At 36.6% G+C, this 19,438-nt stretch overlaps 1 protein-coding gene across 3 annotated transcripts in view; it reads left to right on the forward strand.

Annotated features, from left to right (window-relative positions):
• Positions 1–19,438, forward strand: part of tbc1d12b (TBC1 domain family, member 12b) — a 108,623-nt gene that overhangs the window by 64,980 nt on the left and 24,205 nt on the right. For 2 of the 3 annotated variants that reach the window (XM_063071687.1, XM_063071690.1), the window contains exons 3-4: positions 7,562–7,618; positions 14,593–14,708. In XM_063071687.1, coding sequence (XP_062927757.1) covers positions 7,562–7,618; positions 14,593–14,708 — 173 coding nt within the window. The remainder of the gene's footprint in view (positions 1–7,561; positions 7,619–14,592; positions 14,709–19,438) is intronic. The other variant, XM_063071689.1, reaches the window with a different exon arrangement.

Below are 19,438 nucleotides of genomic sequence, written 5' to 3' on the forward strand. Positions count from 1 at the left end.
CTTAGATCTGCTATGTCTAAGAACGGGAAAGACGGCAAGGATGGTAAACCTCCGGTTAAACCGAAAGCTACGGATCTCCCTCCGACTGAATCACCGGTGACTTTGGAAGCTATATCGGAGTTAATTCAGAGGGAAATTTCAACCTCTGTTAGGGAGATGATTCGTACAGAAATTATGGGCTTTGTTAAAGACCTGATTCATATGGAAATCTCAACTAAGTTCCAGAAAATTGCCGATTTAATTGATAAGATGCAAACATGTATTGCGGAACATCAGTCGGCTATATCTGGTCTTCAAAAATCCGCGCAACAAAGTGAGCTTAAGATGGGGAAAGTCGAAGAAACAATTAATGTAATGAAGAAGAAACTTGACTTTTTGACTTTTAAAAACTCTGACTTGGAATCTAGAATGCGACGGCAGAATTTACGAATGATTGGCGTCAGGGAAGCCGTGGAAGCTAACAACCCTATGAAATATTTCTCCCAACTTTTAAAAGATGCATTCCCTACTGTATTTCCTGACCAACCACCGCTACTGGATCGTGTTCACAGAATCCCATCATACTCGTCTAGGTCAGATAGACCTAGGCATGTTATCTTACGTTTTCATTACTTTCAAGATAAGGAGAGACTGTTTCGATTCGCTCGATCTAAAGGTTTCATTGATTTTTCGGATCTTAAGTTCCGATTCGTGGAAGATTTCAGTAAACCAATCTGGGACCAACGGGTCCGTTACAGATCCGTGATGTCGGAATTCTATAAGATGGATTTAAGACCAGCGCTGCTGTACCCTGCACGTCTAAGGATTCGCATGTTAGATGGAGCTCTTCGTTTTTTTGATTCTCCATCGGATGCCCAGAGTTATCTGGATCAACTTTCATCTTCAACATCTTAATTGCCTTTTTTTAATTTTCTCCGTTGATCGGAGGCTGTGAATTGGTTGGTTTTAACTTTTCTGTGCCCTATTTGGGCAGAAAAGTTTACTTTCGATTTCTTAATATGGCTGCTAAACTTTCTTTTTAACTGCGTCATTTCTTTCTTTTCCCAGGGGATTCTGGGTGGTTACTTCCCTTTTGTCATCTTACGTATTTCCTGTGCGGCCTTAAATTTTGTAGTTTTTTTTAAATTTTATTCTGTTTTGCTTTTTATAATCATTTTATGTTAATAATCCTATTTTTTTTGTTGCTGTGTCTATTCATGAGTTTGAGGTTTATTGTGGTTTTTTTTAATATATACTTTCCGGCTTTTGTTCTGTTCTGTGTGTATTTTAATTGAGCTAACCTTTTTTTACTTATTTTTTACTGTTTTACAATTAGCTGATCCTTTTCATATTTATACCTTTTTTTTAGGGAGCGTATACCGGAAGTCATGGGGGTAGTTTTAGCGCTTGCTTCTTTCTGGCGGGTCTGCTTTAGATTTCGCCTTGGGGTCCTGGGGTGGGGGGCGGTGGGAGGGGCTTCACGTTTTAGTTTGTTTCTCTTTGGGCTATATACATTATTGAAGTATTGGTTACGTCCTTTTCCCCGGTATCTTTTGTATGTTCTGTTTCCTCTCCGGGTCTGTGGGTCGCGCCTATTGTCAATCCTCCTTGTTATGGGTTGACTTTAGGATTTATGGAGTCTATTATTAATTTTGTCTCCTGGAATACTAATGGTCTTAATCATCCTATTAAAAGGAAAAAAGTTTTTAAAGTGTTCCGGAGACTTAAAGCACAAATTTTATTTTTACAAGAGACCCATGTACGGAGGGGGGACAGACTACGTTTTTTCAAATTTTGGAAGGGACAACAATTTCATTCGAACTCCAATGCTAAGATTCGAGGCGTCTCTATCTTTATAGACTCCTCAGTTACTTTTATACAACAGGATATTATCTCTGATCCGAATGGTAGATTTTTATTGGTTAGTGGTTTATTATTTAATAAAAAAGTAGTTTTGGTTAATGTTTATGCTCCTAATATGGATTGTCCGGAATTTTATAAATCATTGTTTGATCAGTTTCCGAATTTGAACGAGTTTTCATTGATTTGGGGCGGAGATCTTAATACCTGTTTATCTCCAGCTTTGGACCGTTCGGCTCCTTTACGGACTTTACCTAATAAATCTGCAAATTTGATTAATTTTTTCCTTTCTGATTCTGGGTCGACGGACATTTGGCGTTTTCTGCATCCTCAGGAAAAAGATTTTTCCTTCTTTTCACATGTTCATCATTCCTATTCAAGAATTGATTATTTTTTCATTGATTCTCGTCTCATTTCTTCAGTGATTAAATGTGATTATGATTCTATAACCATTTCGGATCATGCTCCACTTAAGCTTTCTATTAAAATTATGGCCAATATACCAAACAATAGACAATGGCGTTTTAATTCGCTGTTGCTTCAGGACTCGGACTTTGTTAATTTTATGAATGAACAGATTGAGCTTTTTTTTACAATTAACCATACAGAAGATATTTCGGTTAACACTCTTTGGGACACTTTTAAAGCCTATATTCGGGGTCAGATTATTTCGTATTCCGTTGCTTTGAGGAAGAAACAGAAGCAGGAGGAGATGGTAATTGTGGACAAGATTAAAGAAATTGATAAGAAATATGTTATGGCTCCTTCTGAGGAGCTATACAAACAAAGAACTGAACTTCAAATGGAACACAGTTTACTACTCTCGTCCTCGATTGTAAACCAATTAAAGAAAACAAGAAGTGATTTTTATGTTCACAGTGATAAAATTGGTAAGCTGCTGGCTAATCAATTGAAATCTAATTATGTTAAATCTCAAATCAATCAGATTTATAACCAAAATGATCGATTGATATTGGATCATGTGGGGATTAATCAAACCTTTTGTGATTTTTATTCTTCTTTATACCAATCAGAGTCTCCTCGAGATTCTAAATATATGAATGATTTTTTAGATAAGTTAGACTTCCCTCTGATTTCACAGGATATGTCTTCTTTATTAGATACTTCCATTACAATGGATGAGATTAAGAATGTTATTTTTTCTATGAATCTGGGGAAAGCTCCTGGCCCTGATGGGTTTACCGTTGAATTTTATAAATGTTTTGCTTCTTTATTGATTCCTTGGCTCTATAAGGTTTTTGAGGCTTCTTTGAAACTTGGTAAACTTCCGGAATCTTTTAATAGAGCATCAATTTCTTTAATACTAAAGAAGGATAAAGACCCTGCTCAATGTGCATCTTATAGACCAATATCTTTATTAAATGTTGATTCTAAAGTTTTTTCTAAGTTATTAGCAAATAGACTAGAAAAAGTACTTCCTTCTATTATTTCGGAAGACCAAACGGGTTTTATTAAAGGTCGTTACTCTTTTTATAATATTCGTACATTGTTAAATATCGTTTATACTCCCTCACAAAATGTTCCTGAGTGTGTTATTTCTTTAGATGCCGAGAAAGCTTTTGATAGAGTAGAATGGCCTTATTTATTTAAGGTGCTTGAAATGTTTAATTTTAGCTTGAAATTTATATCCTGGATTAAACTGTTATATTATTCCCCTGTAGCCTCGGTTCGTACTAACTCCTTAAACTCACCTTTTTTTCCTCTCTTTCGTGGTACTCGACAAGGCTGTCCTCTTAGTCCCCTATTATTTGATATTGCATTAGAACCTCTTGCAATTGCTATTCGAGAATCTTTAAATATTACTGGGATAACTCGGGGATTAAAGTCCCATAAATTATCACTCTATGCTGATGATTTACTTTTATATATTTCTAATCCTGAGAGATCCATTCCTGCTGTTTTAGAGTTATTAGCACAATTTGGTCTTTTCTCAGGTTATAAATTAAATCTTAGTAAGAGTGAACTTTTTCCGATTAATAAACATCTTCCCTTATATTATAAATTTCCATTTAAATTGATTAATAATTACTTTTCATATCTTGGGATTAAAATTACTTGTAAACATAAAGATTTATTTAAGACTAACTTTTTACCATTAATAGACCATATTACTCAACTTTCATCTAAATGGTTTCCCTTATATTTAACTTTGATTGGTCGTATTAATGCAGTTAAGATGTTTTTTTTGCCAAAATTTTTATATGTGTTTCAGGCATTACCAATTTTCGTTCCTAAATCTTTTTTTGATAAAGTTGACTCTAAAATTTCTTCATTTATTTGGCAGAACAAGAATCCGAGACTGGGTAAAATACATTTACAGAAAGCTAAGAGAGATGGAGGTTTAGCATTACCTAACTTTAGATTTTATTATTGGGCTATTAATATTCGACATATGAAATTTTGGTTACTTGATCGGGACATACTATTTATTCCTAAATGGGTAGCATTGGAATTACAATCTGTTCAGGGTTATACACTTGGTTCTATTTTAGGTTCCTCTCTTCCTTTTGATTCGAAACGTCTTAAGCAGGTCTCTAACCCGATAGTTAAATATGCTTTGCGCATTTGGTTTCAATTCAGAAAATTTTTTGATCTTAATCAATTCGGGTTAGCGATTCCTATTTTAGGTAACATATTTTTTCCTCCCTCTTTTACGGATCGCGCTTTTCAAACTTGGAAGACTAAGGGTATTTTACGGTTTTTGGATTTATTTTTAGATGGTTCCCTTATGTCTTTTGAACAATTATCTAACAAATATAACTTATCAAGAATACATTTTTTTAGATATTTACAAGTTAGAAATTTCCTAAGTACTATACTTACTTCCTTTCCAATGCTTCCTCCTATATATATTTTAGATTCGATAATTAACCTTAATCCATGTCAGAAAGGTGCATCGGCTATGATTTATAATATTATTATGAAACTTAGGAAAGCTCCATTCGATAAGATTAGGGTAGATTGGGAACAGGAATTGGGGCTTACCATTTCTGTGGATGATTGGGGGCAGATTTTACAATTAGTTAATACTTCCTCTATTTGTGCTAAACATTCCCTAATTCAATTTAAAGTGGTTCATAGAGCACATATGTCCAAAGATAAGTTAGCGCGTTTTTACTCGCATATTAATCCTTTCTGTGATAGATGTTCGGGGCAGATAGCCTCTTTAACTCATATGTTTTGGTCTTGCCCTACTTTGGAAACTTTTTGGAGAGATATTTTCAATATTATTTCTAAGGTATTAAATATAGATATCTCTCCTCACCCTATTACTGCTATCTTTGGACTACCTAAAATTTCTAGTAATCTTTCCCCTTCAGCCCGTAGAATGATTGCATTTCTTACTTTAATGGCGAAAAGATGTATTTTACAACATTGGAAAGAGCTTAATGCTCCAACTACCTTTTTTTGGTTTTCTCAGACGATTTTATGTTTGAATCTGGAGAAAATTAGAAGTAACCTTTATGATTCTTCATTTAAATTTGAACAGATTTGGGGACCTTTTATTCGATATTTTCATTTAATGTAATATTTACCCTTCTTGTTTTCTCTTCACTGTTTTAATGGAGGTCGGGATTGAGGACGTGATTTTAAGTTTAACTCTGTTTGGTTTCAAGTTAGCCCATTGCTTTGCTTTGCTTTTAGTTAGTTGCACGGTGGGTTTTTTTTTGGGGTTTTTTTTTTTCTTTTTTTCCATTGATATATATAAAATCTAGTATACTATTATGTTATCTTGGTTTCTTATGCTTAAATTACATTGTTTGTAGTATTTTCTTTTTGGTATTGTTATCTTTTGGAATTTTATTATACTTTAACATTGTATTAATGTTTATATGGCTTACCTTTTTTGTATACTTACTCAATAAAAAGATTTAAAAAGAAAGAAAGGAAAAGTTTAGTCAGCAGTAGGCCTCCTGCTACAAAAAACAGGTATCCCAACCCCAGAACACACTGATATTTATCAGAAAGCAAATGTGGGCATGGAACTTTCAGAGGCAGCTGTAAAGATTACTATTATTGATGTAAATAACTTATTTATAAATTGTCTTGAAAGCATTAAGGCATTTGTACTAGATTGCAAAAATTTTTACATCTTTACTGTTATAAGTCATATCTGAGCTGGTGTAGTATCAAGGAAACTATTACTGCAGTGTATTACAGGGGGAGTCCAGGAAGTCATCATGTGACGTGGAATAATGGTGTCAGTGATGCCTGTCATTTGATAAGTTCTGAACTTGGCACTGGGTCGTAAGTGTAATTCTAAGTCAATTACCAGCCAGAGCATGCAGTATTCACCCCATGTCGGCTATCCAAGGACTAAATGGTGCTAGCATTGAGAGGAAAAAAAATATACTGCCCATGTATTAGCATTAGCAACAAAACTTGTTTGACAAGGATAAAACAAGATCTACAGAAATATACTAATTGAATTCTCAATACTGTACAAGATTGTGGAATAGGTTGCACAAAGTGCTGTGTGTGGTAAAGTATCCAGTCCCACTAGTGATTCATTGGGCAGTGACTAAGTGGTGGCAAAACGTTGTTGTAGAAAGCGGTGAATAAGTCATAACAGAATTATGGACAAGATCTATTGAAAGGAAAGGAGCATTTAATTTGTTAAATATAATTGGAGTAGTTCAAAATTATGATGACATGAGTCATCCTGAGTTAGATATAGTATATTACTGCGTGCTTCAACATTGATATATGTCAGAAGCACTACGAGCATATTGGTATATTACAGAAATAACAAAAAAAATCATACTACTAATCAGCATAATGTTGAAACCCCAACTTAAGAGACAGTGATACACTACTTCACAGATGTTAATACTATTCCAAATTTTGCTGGAAAGTTTTCTCTTCTGCAATACTCTGATCACTCAGATAGCCAAGTAAGAATTACTGCTTTCATTGAACCACTAAATGAGATAATTAAACTAAATTGGCCAAGTGAACTTACAAATAAAAATGAACCAACTAATGTAATCATAGTTCGGGAGTCCAGAAGTGATTTGTGCTATGTCTCCATACATAAAATTAAACCTCAATTCTTTTCAAAAAATAATTGATGTCTTTTGCTGGATCCAACCTCACAATTTGACATCTCTCATAACCAGAAAGCATAGCTGTGGTTTATGACCAACTAATGCCAATCAAGGCGCATGGTTTTAAGACTCCCAGAATATGGGGTTGTTAATGCCATATTTGCTGAAGCGCTAGCAAGCAAAAGGAGCAAGTTACTTTTCCCTGTCTAAAAGATCAACTCTCATGAGAATAGTCTTTCCTTCAATACAATTTTATCTGCCGTTAGTTATGCCAAAAAATGGGAATATTTATTTGGTTTTCTCATTCTGTGAGAATTAGGATGCAAATAATTTAATAAGCCAGTTAGTAAGAGCTCCTCGAGTATGTAAATTTTTGGCTGATTTGATGGGATATTGGAGCGAGCTTAAGGGTAAAATTACATTTTCATTAACAGTTGGGTGTTTTATTAAGTCCTTTTATTGATATTATGATATTAGATCATACATTTGGATTGTCTTGTGATGAATCATCCTGTAATAAAACTTTATTTTCAGCCTTGGAGGCTTTTATATCAAAGAACACTTGTCTTAGCTTTTAAAAAAAAAAATGTGATTGTGTGTCTCTCTGCTTTTCGTTGTCGATGACTAAAGTTGTACTGTGTTTCTTTCATCAGGACAGCAATGGTTGCAATCTTGCGTCAGTGTCTGCACCTAACCTGTTCAATACAGGGGTATGAAATTACTACATTTCTTTCCAGTCATGAACCCATGCATGATGTAGCTGTTGGCCTGATTATTTTCCATCTATATATCCTTTATTTAAGCATGATGCTTACCATTCACGTCACTTTACTGGCATTAGAACATTGAGACACCCATTTGAATGCAGTGAAAGAATGCATTGAAACTCACCATTGTTTTTAGTTCAGAAAATATCATTGATGCAGTCATTAATGTACTTTGCAATAGTATCATGCTAGATAATATACATTGAAAAGTTTTTTTAAAAACTTGACTTCAGATCTAATTTAGCATTTGTTTTGAAGGTAAGCATATTGGCTTAGATTTAGTTTTGTAAGTGGTTTAAGCAAAAAAAAAATTCCAAGTCAGCATGCTTACTTTTCAACTAGTGGTTAAAGCAGACCTGATGTTAAATTAACACTATATTTCCTGAAATATCTTGTCTGCTTAAACAGAACATTGCAAAGAGCTTGCATGTATTTATATTTTATGTAATTGCATAACTATACACAAATGGATTTTGAAAATAATCTGCAATGGGGTAAAATAAGGAAGTATTAAATTCCCCTTCCCAGCACATTTTGCAATATATACCGATTAGAGTATTGGTATATATGGATCATGAAGCCACTTTATCATTTGCTTTGGGAAATTACATTTTTGCTGATGTACAGAAATTTTAATTGTATTCTTAGCATTTTAATAGTTTTTGTTTTACAATCCTAATATTTTGACAAGATTTGGTCTATCAGTCAATTCAAATTTGGTTCTTTGTATCAACACAATAACAATTTTTATTTAGAGATTATCGGCCATATTTTCTACATTTAGCTGGTTCCAGATCCATAATGCCGAAGTACAGAACACAAGTTTTCATGCTACAAATATGTTTTAAGTGTTCTTTCAAAGTAGAATACACTAAAATTTTCTGTGTTCTTGAATTGTCTTTGAAAATGTTTATCTATCTTTGTGTTTAGCCTATGAAGGCAACTTTGTTACCGCTATGTTGTTGGAACTCCATAACTAAGGTTACAGAAAAGCATAATATCTTGCAATATTCGATTTGAACTTTCACTGGAACTATTTCTGGCATACAACTGGTTTAACTACCTATTTCTAGACTTCTTTGGATGAGGTGATTTTGCCTTTCATTCTCCTGGTTGAGATCAATCTGAAAAGTAAAGGTTCTCGCCCTGAACCCACTTGACCAAATGTTTTTCTGAACTTTTCCCCTGAACCATCAATATTGAAGAGTTCCTATTACTAAGATTATGATGATTTGATAGCTGTGATTGCCTTTATCCCATTGCCCAACCAGCCAGCCCTCAATGAAGATTGTATTTAACTTATTCCTTAACCCTCATCATCTTTGTTACTCTTTTTTCTGCATTTTGAGCCTTCCCTTTCTCATCTTGTCCCACGATACTTATTTGTACTCCTGTGACCCTAATCTTATATGGTTCCCCCTCACTTCTGTTCCTTATTCCCATTCTACCTGACACTTTAAGTTCACCTCTCTGCTTTTGACATGTGTACATTTTCCTAAAGCCTCACTTTTGAGCCCCATGTCCTTGGAACTCAGTCAACCTAGTCAAAACTTTAACTATCTTCAGCTCCCAAATCCACACCAATCTTTCCTGTGGCTGTCTCTAAATTCCAGTGTTCCTGATTTCATTCTTCTGAGAACTGAAGAAACAAAAAACAAAATCACAAATAGCAATTTTGACCTTGCATAAAATCCCCTTTTTGCTTTTGATCATTTTACAGTCTTCGTGTTTAGCTATTGTCTTTTGTTCAGCCCGAGGGAATCATCTTTCTTCACTTCCATTGTTAATAATCTAGTTGAGTTATCTTTCAGCCCTTGTACCTTCGGCCACAAAGCCTTTTTGATCAGGCTTTTGTCATGGATCTTAACACTTGCTTTATCAATATTTGTCCAATTTTGCTTCTGTGTTGGGCATTGTTCTATGTTCAGCATTTTTTATAAATGTACTTTGTTCCTTTGTGCTATAAGTTTTCAAGAACTTCGACATTTTTTCTGATCTTAATCAGTCAGTCATTTGATATATCTAATGGGCTGGATGATGTGCTCATTTCTTTCATAGGCAGAATGGTCCCATTGTCCAATAAGTTCTAAAGTAGTTTGAACAATTAAATCTTTGACATCTGGCATGCTATCTTACTGTTCCTGAAATCTTGCTAGAATACATGTAACTGATTTTAGTTATCTCTGCAGTTGATTTTTGAGAGTGAGTTTTGCATTAAATATTTCAATTGAACAAGATGATCTTTGGCATATCACAGCACCAGTAGTCCATTAGCACGTTTTGTAGTTCCCTATCTTGAATAGACCACACAACTGTACTTAATTGGCTTAGTTTCATGGAATATATGAAGCTTTACAGTAAAAGCTATGAATAATGTTAAAAAATAGCTATCACCTATTTGAGGAGCTGACTGGCATCAGATACTCTTAGTCTGACTTAGTGTTTGTGCCTTTTTTCAGAAAGCTGTTTAGTTTGCAGGACCCTTATTTCTTTGGTTTTGGTGATCTTAAAAAAGCTTGGTTTTAATTATTTATGCAGAATAGAATCTATTGCACTTCAACAAAGCAGTTAAGAAACTGAACAAATATTATTTGTTTATCATATGGGCATCCTGACAGATACATATGTAGGGCTGTTAATGTTTCTTGGTCTTCAGTGTGACCAGATTTTTCCATGGGGCATGAGAATTGCAGGCAAAGCTAGCATTTATTGCTTATGTTGTGGCTTTTCTGTAACACAAAGCCACATCTGTGCACGGCCAAACAAAAATCTTGCATTGATATATCTACTTCTCTTCACACAAAATCTGTGAGGGCAAATTTTAACCCCATTCAAATTTTTGGTAGTTTTTTGTGAATTCTGCTAGGGCAGATTTCCACACCCCAAGAGATGGCAATACAAGGGTTGCCTATACTCAGCTTCTAGTTGTTCTTGTGGTCATCGTATTCATTGTCAGGCTTGTTAAGTTTCTGCTCTCATTGTGCTAATGGACTGCTTGATACCCTAGAAGAGACAAGAGACTGCATGGAACCTGGAGCATAACACAAAGTGTTGGAGGAATTTAGCAGATTAAGGAGAGAAAGACCATAAACTACAGGAGCAGATTTAGGCTATTTGGCCTATTGAGTCTACTCCATTCCATCAAAGCTGATTTATTATCCCTGTCATCCCTATTCTCCTGCCTCCTCCTTGTAACCTTTGACCTTAACCCCCTTTCTAATCAAAAATCAATAAACTTCTGCTTTAACCTATAACCCTTGGCAAACAGCAGGGGAGCTGCACGGCCTTGGTCGTAGCGAGGACTGGGTCTCAAGCTGCGGTGTCACCCTGTTTGCAGCGGCCTGGGGGGAGGCATCAGGGAGTTAGGTGCTTCACCGACCTGCCAGAGGCGGTGCCCCCCCCCCCCGGGGCAAGTTGTTTTGTGTTTGACTGCAGACTGCTGCAACGTTCATGCACTGCTATCTTATATATACTTGCTGTCTTGTACATGCTTGCTATTTGATATATGCTTGCTTTTTATATGTTTTGTATGTGTCTCGTGCTGTGTATGACTGTCGGTACTGTGTTTTGCATATTGGCCCTGGAGTAACACTTTTGTTTGGCTTTCTTCATGGGTATTCATGTATGGTCGAATGATAATTAAACTTGAATTTTAACTATACCCACAGGTATATTTAGCCACCTGCGGCAATGAATTCCACAGATTCAACACTCTCTGACTAAAGAAATTCCACTTCATCACTGGTCTTAAACTCCCCCATTATAGGAAACCAACCTCTCATGTTCACTCTAGGTATTTCAATATTTGATGGGTTTCAATGAGAACAACCCCCCCCCCCATCCTTCTGAACTCCAGCAATTACAGGCCCATAGCCATCAGTCAGTGGACAGTCAATATTTTGGTTCTAGACCTTTGTTCTGGACTGTATTGCCCATTTTCCTCCTGATCTATGGAGTTCCTTCAGAGACTTGTGTGATTACTGGAGAAATTGTGCATGAAATTAAGTACTGGAGTCATCACTGAACTTATCCACTTGAGTGTATGATGCAGATTAATTATAGATTAAAGAAATGACTTTAGTTGGGCCTCAGACATTGCAATGAACTAAAAACACTAGAAAAGTAAGAGTATTGAGATGATTAGTCACTAATCACAACCTTGTTTCCATGTATATTGTTAAACCACCTTGAAGTATTTTTGTTTGAAGTACATTGAAATGGCCCCTGTAAACGGCTTTGAAGTTGTGTTACTTGTTCCAGTGCTATATCATTATGTTATAGAAGTAGTTTGAGATACTTTTATCAACCTAATAAATTGAATAATAGCATTGTGTCTGCAGATGCACAAGCATGTTATTCGGTGGGGGTGGAGGGGCTGTAGAATGTGGTTCTTGTTCAGTTACTGGAACCTTTCTTGTATCTCAAATGGCATTAAAACTTGCTGTATTTACATACATAAACTGAATAGGATCATGATTGTTTCTGTCCTCAGCGAACTTGGGGCTTTTGTTCATCTACTATTAGGCTATATATTTTGAAATATTTTCTTTGAATAAGACAAATAGGAGAGGAGTGGGGTTAGTTCTGAAAATGAAACTAGGCAAGAAATGCAAAACCATCTTAGTTCAGAAGACGAGAACATTGAATTTTTTTTGGGGGGGAAGGGATGCATAAGGATTATCAAAGGGGAAAACACTGAGGATTATCTCTCAGCTCCATAAAACTAGCTATTGTCAGACTTTAATTATGTAATGGGTTTTGTAGGAAAAGTAATTTTTAATAATCTTGTTCACACATTGGACAAACTTACAAAGACAGTGTTGAGGATGAGACCATGGAATGCATTTGAACCTGCTTCTTAAAATATGTGAACTCAAGGGAATAGGCTGCTTTGCATCCAGTCACATGAAATGAGATGGAATTAAATCACAATTGATTGTAAAGGATGCTCTGAGGAAGAATGATCATAATATAATAGATTTGCTATTTAACTTGAAATTAACAAACATAAATCCAAAAGTAGTCTTCAACTGTATAAACTTGAATGGACTGGGTAAATTGTATCTAATTTTTGCAAGGTAAGTATACAAGTTTATATAGAGCACACGGTGACAGTAGAACAGAAGAGCAGAGGATTTAAATAGTATGAGACTATTAAATGGTGATGTTAGAGAATTTGTCTTTGTACAAGAAAGGCATAGTTATGAAGAAACAACAAGTAATTAAGTCATATGGAATGTTGACCTTTATTGCAAGGGGATGGAGTACAAGAGTGAAGAAGTTACTTTATAGCTATACAAGATTAGTTAGGCTGCTCCTGGATACAGCTTAGTTTTGATCTTATTTGAGAATGGATGTTGTTTGAAGTTGATTCAATGATAACTGGATTGATTCTGAAGGTTGTCTTGAGGAAGTATTAAGCAAAATATGTCTTGACTTCCTATAGTTTAAAAGGAAAGTCCATCTTCTTGAAACAGAACTTTCTGAGTGTGTTTATATGATGAGATGCTGTGAGGATGTTTCCCTGGGAGGATGTCCAGAATTACAAATCACAGTGTTTGGGGTCCATCAGATACAGGGTATTAAATGCTAGTCTGAGCTTTCCAATGGAAATGTCATTTGACAATTTTTCACTTTAAGGAAAATGCATTTTTATACATAAATATGCTCCAATAGAATATCAGAAATACTTTTATGCATTTCTTTTGGATGTGCGATGAAACATGGAATTTTGAATTTGCAGTTGTAGCTTGGTTTTTACAAATGGGGGGCAGTAGACATTTAAATTATATTACAAAATAATTGAATAATTGCAAGCAAAATCTCTGAGAAAATTCTCTTTCTCTCTCCCTCTCTCCCTCTCTCCCTCTCTCTCTCCCTCCCCTCTTGCTGAGTTAAATACACAAAATTAGTGGTGGACCCAAAGCCATAAAAATGTCTCCCTGTCAGCCACACTACCATGGTGCTCGTGGTATCAGTCAATAGCAGTGACATCACAAATTTTGTCAACAGTGGAATCACTAGAACAAATGCCACAGCCTCCATGGGGCAGAGTGTTTCTTGAGATACAAGGTGACAAATCATGATGATAGCTGGGAATTTTTTTGAAGTAGGAGGTTTGCTTTTAGCTCAATTGTTCAGGCTGTTGTGAATGCTCTTGTTTTCATAAATCAAGTTATACTCTGACTTTTAAATTAGATTGTACTTAAATAATTCTAGCTAAAATTATCTTTTGAGTTAAATTTTGTGAATAAACATTGCAATTCAAGACGGAAGGATTTGTCTTAATACATTATGATGTGGCAGAAAGTATTTTGCTGAATATATCAGATTTGTGTTTTTGTTTTAATTGGTCCTTTTGAAAAATCCCAAAAGCCATGTGTTTCAACCAAAACAGTGGTGTTGCAATCAGTGATATTTGACCAGACTTGCAGTTGCTCTGTTGAAACCAAGCCATAAAATAGGTCATAATTATCACAGAAAATGTGAGGCTGAGTTGGTAGGTTTGGAGTGTTTACTGCAGCTGGTTTGTTAGAATCCTTTTTCCTCTGCCATTCTAACTTGTAAACTAGAAGTGTTTGCAGCGCTACTGTAAAATGATGTTTTACATTTTCAAATAATTTGCATTAATGTACCATGATCACTAACTCGCAAGAAATATTATAAAATTGTAATACAATCCTTCTCATTGGAAAATGTTAACCTTGTAACCTAAGTCAGGACCTTTGATTCTGTAACTATCTGAAATTATTGTTTGAACCATAGTAGATTTGCTCAATGAATCGGCAGTTCTTTTTTCCTTTAACTTGAAAATGGGTTGGTGGTGGGGTGGGGACGTAAACAGATTTGATTATTGTGTGTTTAATTGTTACAAGTATATTTCGTAGATATTAATTTGTTCTTTTTGCTGAATAAAGGAATATGAAGCCCGAATTGGCCGGATGAATAAAACCTCTCTTCAGTCTGGACGGCGACGTAATCTTGAATTTGAGCCACTATCTACTACTGCATTGATCTTAGAAGATCGACCAGCGTAAGTTTGTTATGCTGTATAGTTTATAAAGGTGATCAGTGCAGTTCAGTAATTACTTGTATTCTTTGCCATAGACAGCATTTTAGTGATGTTTGTAAAATTTGAACCAAATCCTTTGGCAGATGGGTAAAATAGCACAAGAAAAGCTGCAGATACTGGAAATTCAGAAAACACACACAAAATGCTGAAGGAACTCAGCAGGCCAGGCAGCATCTATGGATAAAAGTAAATAGTCGACATTTTGTGCTTCTCGGCCCGAAATGTTGACTGTTTACTCTTTTCTATGGATGCTGCCTGGCCTGCTGAACTCCTTCAGCATTTTGTGTGCATGTTGCATGTAAAATAGCACTTTTGTTTTATAGAACGTGTTTTATTTTGTTATCCAACCCATCTATTTCCCCTGTCTCAATCCCATCGCACAGTGCATTTTCCTTGGACCCATAGCAAATGAAACCTTGGTCCTGGTAACTTTTAGGTTTACATGCTGATTTGAAAAATATTTGCACAGTTTTTGAAAGCTTTCTGGAATATTCTCAAGATCTTTGCCCCTTTTATTTATGTATGTTTAATCTGCATCGAAAACTCATCAAATGACCTGACCTTATATACTTCCATCCCCCATCAGGAAGGTCTCAAAGCTCTACGCTTTTTGGATTCCAGACCTAATCAGTTCCCCTCTACCACCACTCTGCTCCGTCTAGCGGAATTAGTCCTTACTCTTAATAATTTCTCCTTTTGCTCCTCCCATTTCCTCCAAACTAAAGGTGTAGCTATGGGCACCCGTATGGGTCCTAGCTATGCCTGCCTTTTTGTTGGGTTTGTGGAACAATCTATGTTCCGTGCCTATTCTGGTATCTGTCCCCCACTTTTCCTTCGCTACATCGACGACTGCATTGGCGCTGCTTCCTGCACGCATGCAGAACTCGTTGACTTTATTAACTTTGCCTCCAACTTTCACCCTGCCCTCAAGTTTACCTGGTCCATTTCCGACACCTCCCTCCCCTTTCTAGATCTTTCTGTCTCTGTCTCTGGAGACAGCTTATCCACTGATGTCTACTATAAGCCTACTGACTCTCACAGCTATCTGGACTATTCCTCTTCTCACCCTGTCTCTTGCAAAAACGCCATCCCCTTCTCGCAATTCCTCCGGCTCCGCCGCATCTGCTCTCAGGATGAGGCTTTTCATTCTAGGACGAGGGAGATGTCTTCATTTTTTAAAGAAAGGGGCTTCCCTTCCTCCACTATCAACTCTGCTCTTAAACGCATCTCCCCCATTTCACGTACATCTGCTCTCACTCCATCCTCCCACCACCCCACTAGGAATAGGGTTCCCCTGGTCCTCACCTACCACCCCTCCAGCCTCCGGGTCCAACATATTATTCTCCGTAACTTCCGCCACCTCCAACGGGATCCCACCACTAAGCACATCTTTCCCTCCCCCCCTCTCTCTGCATTCCGCAGGGATCGCTCCCTACACAACTCCCTTGTCCATTCGTCCCCCCCATCCCTCCCCACTGATCTCCCTCCTGGCACTTATCCGTGTAAGTGGAACAAGTGCTACACGTGCCCTTACACTTCCTCCCTTACCACCATTCAGGGCCCCAAACAGTCCTTCCAGGTGAGGCATCACTTCACCTGTGAGTCGACTGGGGTGATATACTGCGTCCGGTGCTCCCGATGTGGCCTTTTATATATTGGTGAGACCCGACGCAGACTGGGAGACCGCTTTGCTGAACATCTACGTTCTGTCCGCCAGAGAAAGCAGGATCTCCCAGTGGCCACACATTTTAATTCCACATCCCATTCCCATTCTGACATGTCTATCCACGGTCTCCTCTACTGTAAAGATGAAGCCACACTCAGGTTGGAGGAACAACACCTTATATTCCGTCTGGGTAGCCTCCAACCTGATGGCATGAACATTGACTTCTCTAACTTCTGCTAAGGTCCCACCTCCCCTCGTACCCCATCTGTTACTCATTTTTATGCACACATTCTTTCTCTCACTCTCCTTTTTCTCCCTCTGTCCCTCTGAATATACCTCTTGCCCATCCTCTGGGTCACCCCCCCCCCTTGTCTTTCTTCCCGGACCTCCTGTCCCATGATCCTCTCGTATCCCCTTTTGCCTATCACCTGTCCAGCTCTCGGCTCTATCCCTCCCCCTCCTGTCTTCTCCTATCATTTTGCATCTCCCCCTCCCCCTCCAGCTTTCAAATCCCTTACTCACTCTTCCTTCAGTTAGTCCTGACGAAGGGTCTCGGCCTGAAACGTCGACTGCGCCTCTTCCTATAGATGCTGCTTGGCCTGTTGCGTTCACCAGCAACTTTGATGTATGTTGCTTGAATTTCCAGCATCTGCAGAATTCCTGTTGTTTGACCAATTTAAATATTTCTTTTCAAACAGTATGCTTACTACAATGTATAATTCCACTGCACAGATGGCTTGGAAAAATAGTGCTATTTAGCCCTCTTGTGGTTCTCCCTTCAAAGTCCAAGTACTGGATTTCCAAATCAACAGATGAAGTTGTTTTCTTTAAATCTCATTTGTTCAGCATTTTCTCTTTAATCAAAATAAAAACTATGATGAAGTTAAAAGGAAAACACTGCAAGATAATCATTCTGCTTTACAGCTCTCTGAATTGTATTGGATGATAAAAGTGGTTCAATAGTCAAATCCTATTGTCTTACCCTAACCCCGATAATGGGTATGAAATAAGACAAAACAACGTTGCTGATTCTGCCTTCCATGAGTTATTGAGTTCCACCTTAATGGTTTGATGTCCTTCTCCATTCTCAGCATATCAGCAGGAAGAAGTTTGATAGCAAAAATAAATTAAAATTACTTTCATGAAGAAAGCCTAAACAGAAAGATGTTACACGGGTAGACTGCTTTACATGCAGGAAGGCAAGACTGGGAGTGGAAATTAACCTGGGCTTTTTCTGTGTCATGTTTAATACCTTCTGTAACATTTTTGCTTTGATAAACTAATAGAAAAGCTATATTTTAATCTACATAGTATGGATGTAGAATTTGCTATTTCTGGTCTTCTAGAAAGGCAGAATATGTCATTATTAGTTCTGATTTATACAGTTTAAAATGTATTTATAAAGTGATCACTTCTTGTACAACTGTTAAAAATATCATTTTTTAAAGCCTTGTAAAACCATTGCAGGCAATGTTTATAGCCGTAAATTATCTGGAAACAAATACTAATTCAGTTTTGAGGAATTAATAAACATTACCATCAGCCACTAAGTCTTTTTGTCTGTAATCTATTCCAAGTGTCAAGGTCGTTCACCCAAAGGAGAAGTTCATTCCATAGGGCCAAACAGGAAATATGTTCTTAGGGTAGAGAAGGTTTAAATGGATTTGAGCCAAAAGTGGGCGGTTGGGACTGGCTTAGGTGGGTATTGTGGTCAGCATGGATGCATTGGGCTACAATGCCAGTTTTAATTACTCAGTAACTCTACATTTGATCACAGAAAAATGTAATAAAAACAGAAACTGCTGGGAAATGCTCAGCAGTTCAGGCAGTATCGTTGAAGAGATCCATAATTTTGCTTGAATCCAAAATGAAGGCCTACAGGTTTGTCACTCTGTTAAAAGGTGAGATTTAATGGAGAGAAAGGACTAAAATTCAATAAAGGACAAAAGGTTATGTTTTCAGTGACTATGTTTATATTTTCATCCTCATTCACATGTGGTTGCCCATGAATCTATTTATCCTTTTTGTTACTGAGTTTTCTTTTGGAATTTATAGCTCACGTTCAGCTGCCGTCTGGCTGTGGTCTTTTGGAAATGTTCAAGTATTTTCATTGTGAAACTGGTCTGGCTACATCTGAACAATATTTTAATAATAAAACACTACTGTACATCATGGGATAAATCCAAAAACATTTTATTAAAAAGTTTGATAGCTGTTCTCAATAAAATTTACATTTTCAGTGTCATTTTTGATGAGGAAAAGGATTCTTGCTAACACAATGATGAGTGAATATCTTTTGATGAATACGTGGGGGTTAGAACAATGAAATACAGTGGATTTTATTTAATTGGGCCATCAGTTAATGAGGCTATTTGGGGCAATTCTTAAAGAACAAAAGCTAATTGAGAAAATAGTTGGAGTTCCCTTTGGTTATTTGGGACACTGCTACTTAATTGGAGTAGGAGACTTTTGCGGAATATTTTCTAACTAGTGTCAGTCGTGTACACTTCTGTGGCCATTAGACGCTACAGAGCAAACTATTTTTAAATACATCAATTGTGTGTGTTTGTGTTCAAAAACTGATTTTTCTCACTGACAGTTGGTGAGAAATAAGCAGTAAGACAATTCAGAACTGTTTTGCTCACTGTGGTTTCAAGCATTGAGGCATGGAGACGCCAGAAACAGATGGGAGTGAAAATGAAACTATTTCACTTCTGCAGCAAGTTAGGAACTACCAAGAATTTGAAGGTATCAGAAATCATCTTGAATGTTACAATGAAAATGAAGTTTTGGAGGACAAAATCATTGACAGCATTGTATGAAGGCAGTCCATTATCTGTACTAGGTAGTCTGCACTGATTTTGTTCATTTACAGTCTAGCAAAAGAACTTGTCAGCGTACAATGGATGAATTCCTTCGATTATTAGGAACTAATACACATTTTTATAGTACTGTAGTAGTATTGGTGGTGTTCTAATTTGTTCTGTTTTTCATATAAATACATAATTTGTTACTCAGTTAAATG

This window comes from Mobula hypostoma, chromosome 19, assembly GCF_963921235.1.
Source record: "Mobula hypostoma chromosome 19, sMobHyp1.1, whole genome shotgun sequence".
NCBI classification, from domain to species: domain Eukaryota; kingdom Metazoa; phylum Chordata; class Chondrichthyes; order Myliobatiformes; family Myliobatidae; genus Mobula; species Mobula hypostoma.